Source organism: Ruditapes philippinarum, unplaced genomic scaffold (assembly GCF_026571515.1).
Source record: "Ruditapes philippinarum isolate M1 unplaced genomic scaffold, ASM2657151v2 ctg6997_1_1_1_1, whole genome shotgun sequence".
In the NCBI taxonomy this organism is placed as follows: domain Eukaryota; kingdom Metazoa; phylum Mollusca; class Bivalvia; order Venerida; family Veneridae; genus Ruditapes; species Ruditapes philippinarum.
Window position 1 is genome coordinate 77793 of NW_026862867.1, and position 7865 is coordinate 85657.

At 30.3% G+C, this 7865-nt stretch overlaps 1 protein-coding gene across 1 annotated transcript in view; it reads right to left on the reverse strand.

Moving 5' to 3' along the window:
* Positions 1–2695, reverse strand: part of LOC132720434 (procollagen-lysine,2-oxoglutarate 5-dioxygenase 2-like) — a 46653-nt gene extending 43958 nt beyond the window's left edge. Inside the window, 1 exon segment of the mRNA XM_060704582.1 lies at positions 2410–2695. Within this exon segment, the coding sequence (XP_060560565.1) occupies positions 2410–2488 (79 nt within the window). The 5' untranslated portion in view covers positions 2489–2695.
* Between the last annotated feature and the right edge of the window lie 5170 nt (positions 2696–7865).

Genomic DNA, 7865 nt, shown 5'->3' on the forward strand with positions numbered 1-7865 from the left:
TTATCACTGAACAGATTTTAATTTGAAGATTTCTCTGAAAACTGATAAATTGTATGCTGACAGGTGTTGACGCAATGAATTTAAGAACATAAAGAAGTTATTTTACTAATTTTTTGTTTAGTTCTTTGCATATATATGTAGCTTATTTTTTAAGACTTCAAAAATTATGTGTTTCAAAAATATATGAAAACATGAAAAGGGAGAAATAATTCTCACAAAGGTGCTAGTAAACAAATATTTAATTTCTTTCTGTTGATGTCATATATTATGCTCAAAAATAATTTCATCACTATAGGAGATTTCTGTAAATATAAACAAAGAAGGCCCGAAGCATGCTATTATTAGCCTATACTTCACATCAATTAGAGTGGTTGGACCAATGCTCGGCACATACCAATTCTCGGCGTAAAAAATATTTTTTTTAGAATATCTAAAAATGTCCCAAGTTATCTCCGATTTAGGTCACCCAGGTGCTTTTATTTACGTCTTTCACCATTTTATCCTGGTGTGGTTCACTGCTGGTAAAGTCACTTGAATATGCTAATAGCAGACAAACAACCGTATGTAATCCGCAACATATAAATTATTAAAATCTTTTAACACTAGAGTTCTGGCGCTGTAAAATTTAAATTAAAGGTTGGGTACTTGTAAATGTATGAACCTAATTTGGTTGTTACAATTTATTCAATGTGTTTTCTTCATAAGATAAAAAAGAGATTTCATTCGAAAAACAATCCTGCATCATGTTGTATTGTACGCCGAGCTATGGTACAATTTCACGCAACCACTCTTGTTTATCCGGACTATCTATTATATATAAGTTCCAGCCATGCACATCATTATGTGATTAGCGAATTTTACACAATGGCTATTTAAAACAATATCATCGGTCTTGAAAATGGACATATAACATTGAGGTTTGTTGACGTTGATTTGAATTCGCTAATATCAGATATAGTATTTTTACCCCGAGCGTTGGTCCACCCACTCTAATTCACTCCATTAATTCTTATTTCCTCCCTCTGTATATTTAAACTGACACATTGTCGGCGCCATTGTGTTTGTTTTGTTTTTATATTCTTTTAAGTTCATTGTTGTTACTATAATACAACTGAAGTTTTAGTTTCTTTAACGTCTTTATTTGATCTTTGGTCTCATTATTATCTTTGTGATAGAAAACATTTATCCTAAGTCAGAAATGAATTCTAAGTCCATTCCCATTACACAATATACTAATATATAGTTTGTATATTAGTATGAATGTACATTCATTTGACATATACATGTTAGTTGTCACGTAGCATCAACTTTGTACACTGTTCTATTTAGTCTGTCTATGGCAGTGACTACAGAAGAGAATCTACAGTATTTTCCCAAACTCAATAATCAGTCTTTCCGAAAGACCGTCAGACCGTCGGCCCTGACCGGTAAAAAATCAGAAGGTCCGATAAAAATATATGTATTGAAGGCCCGACGGTCCGGTAAAAAATTAAGGTTTTATAAAAACCTTACATTCAACATTTTGCAAAGACCGATAATTTACCTAAATTCAAAACATATCAAAATGTTGTCATTACATCATATAAGCTCGTGCAATGCTTGTCAACTGTTATCCATTCTCATAATGCAAACTATTATGTAACAACGTAAGATAAAAGCATCCGACAACTAGTACAATAAAGAGTCAATAAGCGGCCGCGTAAATTACATAAGCGGCCCAGATGTGAAAGGTTACCCGCTATTAGTTTGTTTACACAGAAAAAAGTGTCAGAGTATTAATTGGAACAATTTACGTCTTTAATCCACAGACATAGAGTAATGCTAAATTACACGTGTGCTCAACTGGTGTTAAGCAGCGAATTAGGATATGAAAGATCGTCCAAGATGTTGACAAAAATTAAACTATACTGTGAAGGTGCCAAAATCATTGAACAATTAATCTGTCAACTTCACTAAATTACCGATATATAATATAACTCTGTTTACATATGCCAGACTTACCCTCTCATTTTGCTAGTATATAGTCTGTATGGAATTAAAGTTTAAATAGCAAAATCCATTGAATACATGTATAACAATATTTATGTTTACATTTTGATTGTGGTGAAAAAAGATAACTTCACTTCGTTGATAATATAATTTTCTTTTTGTACACAAAATGTTTTGACTGCTGACACTTATCAAGTGACTCAAAATGCTATACTTATCAGGGTTTTTTTTCGGTCCAGTAAAATCATGTTTGGTCCAGTAAAAAGTTTCAGTTTACAGGACCTATAACTGTCCAATAAAACTCAGAAGTCTTTCGCATAGACTGAATAATGCAAATCAAATGTCATAAATTTATAAAATAATAATACTTTACATATTGTAACTCTAGATGTTCGTCAAGTAAATGTGGAATATATTTACCTTTGTTATCCTTTTCAAAACAAAAACTTGGAATCGTTGTAGAAATCAGCATCAACAGATGCAAAAGAATTCTAGCCATCTTTTGTGAATTTAACAGTGTGTAGATTCTACTGAATAATTCCTTCAAAATCGCAATGTAAAATAAATCAATAGCGTTATTAATGATAGAGAATGTCGTTTCTCTTCTCTCTCTCTTACTGCCACATCACTAACTCTTTTTTATAAGAAACACTGTGAAATTTGATAGTGTTTGACATTTGACCCCCCATCTAAATCGGTTTTGGCAGATTGGTTTCCGATTTTCTTTATAAATTTTCGCGCATGCGCAAATGCTGGGAACCAGCATGGGTATTCCGAAATTAGATTATATCAAACTGTTCCCAAGTCAATTCGACCCTAATTTTTCCATTTCCTTCACCTTTGGTAAAATTATTATAACTTGTGAATGTCAGAGGGAAATTAACCTTAATTTGTCTTTTTGTTCTTTTTTGATACAATAATTATTAGTCAATAAGAATAAAAATATTTATTCAAATGAAAATTAACGAATAAATGAATAGAAAACAAAGAAATGAATTTATTTCATGCTTTCCAGTGTTCTACTGTGATTATAGTCTGATAAACATCTAGTGAAATTTGTAAAATATAATTTTCACTGTAGCCGGACTAAATCTGAATGCGGATGAAAAGAATATCATAACTAAATGGAATTACAGGCAATAATAAATTTAATGACGTCAAACTAAATTTTGCTTCTTTCAGAAAAGATTTGATCATATATCATGTTAAAAATGTAACGTTCAAATTAGAGAAATTTATCTGAACAATATTTCAAAATTGATGATGTGACGTCATGATGTGATGACGTCTTAAAGTAGAATGCGCGACGTTATCTGGTAATTTATTTCCAAGAATAACCTTCTTTGATGTTAAAGAATTTGATCCTTTATTGTCACTGTGTTTTAGAACTTTGTTATTCTTGTGAGGTTCAGGCAGAGGATGATGATGAAAACAAGGGTAATGATGGTTATCAATCTGATAGTGTAATCCACAAAGCATTGTGGGACAATGAGGCCAGAGCAGATTTTATTAGTAAATTTGATGACAATCTAGTAGTATCAGATCTTATGAAAGAACTAGATGACTGTAATCAATTGAATGTTTTTGATCAGCGTAAAATAAATCATCTTACAGAAAAAGTTTCAGATGTGATTTTTTCTGCAGCTCAAAACTGTAATTTGATCAAGAATAGTTATCCTTTAAAAGATAAAAAAAGTAAGGTTAAGAAGCCAGCATGTTCAGACAAGCCTTGGTTTGATCAGTGTTGTAGAAATGCTAGGAATGGTTATTTTTTAGCAAAAAATAAGTATAGAGTAAACAGATCTTTAGAAAATTTTGAAGATATGCAGAGGAGAAGCAAACATTATAAGACGGAAATTAACAAAACATTTAAAGAGTTTAATACCTGCATTGTAAACAAAATTAAAGGTCTTAAAAACAGTGATCCCAAATCTTACTGGAATCTTCTTAATAAGTACTCCAGTGAAAGAAAAACTGTGATAAATAAAATTTCATGCGAGGTTTTTTATGATCATTTTAAGGATCTAAATAATGTAGACTTTCATAATGAAGAAAATTTTAACGAGGTAGACATTGATAAGATAAGCAGCTATAATGAGGAATTAAATTTACCATTTACAGTAAATGAAATTCAGTCAGTTTTAAAGGCTTTAAAGAACAACAAATCTGCATCACCAATGGATAATATCTTAAATGAATATCTTAAGAATTTGTCCTGTTCAATGTTACCAGTTGTTTGCAAACTATTTAATATTATTTTTGATTCAGGTTTCTTCCCTGAAATTTGGAGTAAAGGGGTAATTCTTCCTTTATACAAGAATAAAGGTGATATTAATGATCCTGACAATTACAGGGGAATAACAATTTTGAGCTGTTTTGGTAAATTATTTACATCTGTTGTGAATAGTCGGTTGAATAAATTTTTAGAATCTGATAATATTCTTTGTGAAGAGCAAGCCGGGTTTAGAAAGAAATACAGTACAGTTGATCATATTTTTTCACTTAAATGTTTAATAGATTTGTACTTGGCTAACAAAAGAAAACTATTTTGTGCTTTTATTGATTATAGAAAAGCCTTTGATTCTGTAAATAGACTTGCTTTATGGAACAAGTTATTAAGTTCAAATATAGATGGTAAATGTTTTAAGATAATACACAATATGTATGAAAATATTAAGTCCTGTGTTAGAGTCAGTGACCAATTTTCTGACTTTTTCTCAAGTCTGGCTGGCGTCCGACAAGGAGAAAACTTATCCCCAGTTTTATTCTCTTTGTTTTTAAATGACTTGAACTCGTTCCTGTCTCAAAGATTTGAAGGTTTAAATTTCCTGTCTAACAGTGTTAGTAACACTTTAAGCACAGATGATTTTGAAGTTTATCTTAAATTGTTTATGTTGCTCTATGCTGACGATACAGTTATTTTAGCTGAAAGTCCTAATGAGTTACAAAAAGCATTAAATGCAATGTCTGATTACTGTAATACTTGGGGTTTAAAGGTAAACACTGCCAAAGCAAAAATTGTTGTGTTCTGTAAAAGTAAAAGGGGGTGGAATAATATTAATCCTCTAGAATTTGAGGGTAACATACTTGAGATTGTAGATTGTTTTGATTATCTTGGGGTTCAGTTTTCATTTAACGGAAATTTGTTTAGGCACTAGAAAAAACTGATTGATCAAGCTCGAAAAGCTATGTGTTCTGTGTTAACAAAGTCTCGGAAACTTGCCTTACCATTTGATATACAATTGAGTTTATTTGATGCAATGTTGGCTCCTATTATTTTATATGAATCAGAGGTCTGGGGAGTAGAAAATGTAGAAATAATTGATCGTTTCCAATTGAAATTTATTAAATTAGTTTTCGGACTGAAGCAATCTACCCCATCATGTATGATTTATGGCGAGCTAGGAATATTGCCTTTGTCTTTGCAAATTAAGTCAAGAGTTCTGAACTATTAGGGCAAACTGATTAATGATAAAAAAGATAAAATTTGTTCTATGCTGTATTGCATGTCAAAGATACTTTACTCTGATTTTGATGTTGATTTTCCTTGGTTGAAATTTGTGCATACTTCTTTAGATTCTCTCGGTCTGTCAAGTTATTGGATTTTTCAAACAGTTAGTTCTGTCCCACATTTTAAGAAAATTATTTCTGCTAGAATTAAGGATCAGTTTATTCAAGATTGGCAATCTTCTATTCATGAATCCAGTAAATGTCTGAATTATAGAATTTTTAAAACTCAATTTGGTTTTCAAAAATACTTTAACATTTTACCATCAGATTTAGCAATAGCGTTTTTCAAATTTAGATGTATGAACCACAAAATGCCAATTGAAACAGGTAGATTTTTTAATTTGGATAGAAGTCTAAGAGTGTGCTGTTTATGTTCTGATAATTTGTTAGGTGATGAATTTCATTATTTATTTCACTGTTCCTATTTTCAACACATGAGAAAGACATATTTAGACAATTCATTTTTTCATAGACCTAACATTATTAATTTTCAAATTTAATGAATAGTGAAAGCAAAAATGTTTTATTCAATCTAGCAATATTCTGTAAGAAAATAATCTTTGTGCTTAATAATACATATTGATATATTTTTTTCTTCATTTTGATCTCATTCTCCGATTCTAAATTGTTAAGTATAAATATGTTATATTTTTATTCTATTTTTTTATTCTATTTTGTTCTCTTTTTTATGTACATAATTATGTTCATAACATTGCCATTTCAATTATGTATCACTTTACTTTGTTTTGTAAACATTTGTTATATTGTTGTTTTCTCACATGCCCAGTTGGGCCTTGAGATATCAATAAAAACTTGAAACTTGAAACTTGTTACGCGGCAAAATCAGTAAAAAAATACTTGAACTCACTTTAAAAAAAAAGAATGAATTAAAAAGAAAATCTATTTGTTTAATATATACGATTAAAATATATTTCATTCGTAAACAACAGATATTCTATTTTCACGAGTGGCGTAGCCACTCGTGAAAATATTGCATCGGGTGTTCACTTAGAGTGAAATATATTTCAATCTTATATATATCCTCTATAAATTTATTATGTAGATCGATATACTTATAGATCTAAATGAAATATGGAAAAATATTGATAAAATAAAATGTGTTTTTTCGTTTCCTTATTTTCACTGTAGAAATTATTTTTCACTGCAGTGAAACATATTTTCCGTATATTCACCGGTGTCTTGCCGGACTCCTTTTTCTCTAAATTCAACCAATACACAAACATTTAAGTGGAACTCTTTCAAATTGTAATATCAAAAGAAAAGTGTATATAATAAACAGAAAATTAAAGTGTTTTTTTTTCTATAAAGACAGGATTTATTTTCATCTTGTGGTATGATGAAAATAAATCCTGTATTTAAAGAAAAAAAAAACTTAAATATTCTCAATAGATTTAAATAAAAATAAATAGGTCGGTCGGTGGGTAGGAAGTTAGCTGTCAATCACAATGTGACATAATGACTTCGGTTTCTATAGCATTTTGGTTACACATTTTACAAATGCGATTTTTTCTTTCTCATCCATCAAATTTGAGAATAAAGCCTGAAACACGTCAACGCCTTAAACCACGTCCAATGTTTTCTATATCATTAGAAATTTTGACCAAAATTACACGACAAATACAATACGAAACGAGACAAAATCAGCGTTTCTAAGTTGTTTCATATCCGTGTAGACAATTTTGCAAGCACTTGGCCGCTTTCATTTAAATATACTTCTAAAAATAAAGAAAAGGTCTAAAACAATGGCAACTGAAGGGATCGAACCACAGACATCTCATATATAAGGCAATTACTTAACCGACTGTGTATTTTGGATGTGACGAGGACCTTCACCTTGTGCTAGTGTGACGTTTCAAAACATAAGTTATATATTCCATATTAATTATCGTAAACTATGCGGAAATAGCCGAAGCTGGATCGAATATTTAAACGAGTGCTATAATGTATTCATAATGCACAGGTCAATAAAATCAGTGCTATAATGTATTCATAATGCACAGGTCAATAAAATCAGTGCTATAATGTATTCATAATGCACACGTCAATAAAAGCAGTGCTATAATGTATTCATAATGCACAGGTCAATAAAATCAGACTAAACCTGAAGCAGAAAATATAATAGATATACATCTAAATATTCATAATCTTTCACTACCTCAACAACATAGTTATTTGTGTAAAAGGAATACCTTCTTTATTTATTGGTGCCAAAACAATGACTTTAGTCTTTCAACAATTTACATTAATTAAGCTTCACGTCTGGCAGTATTCTAGGCTTGACTGATCACTAAAGGATAACAAAGCAAAACAAGAATCTTTAAAAACAGACCGCGTCATCTTCATGA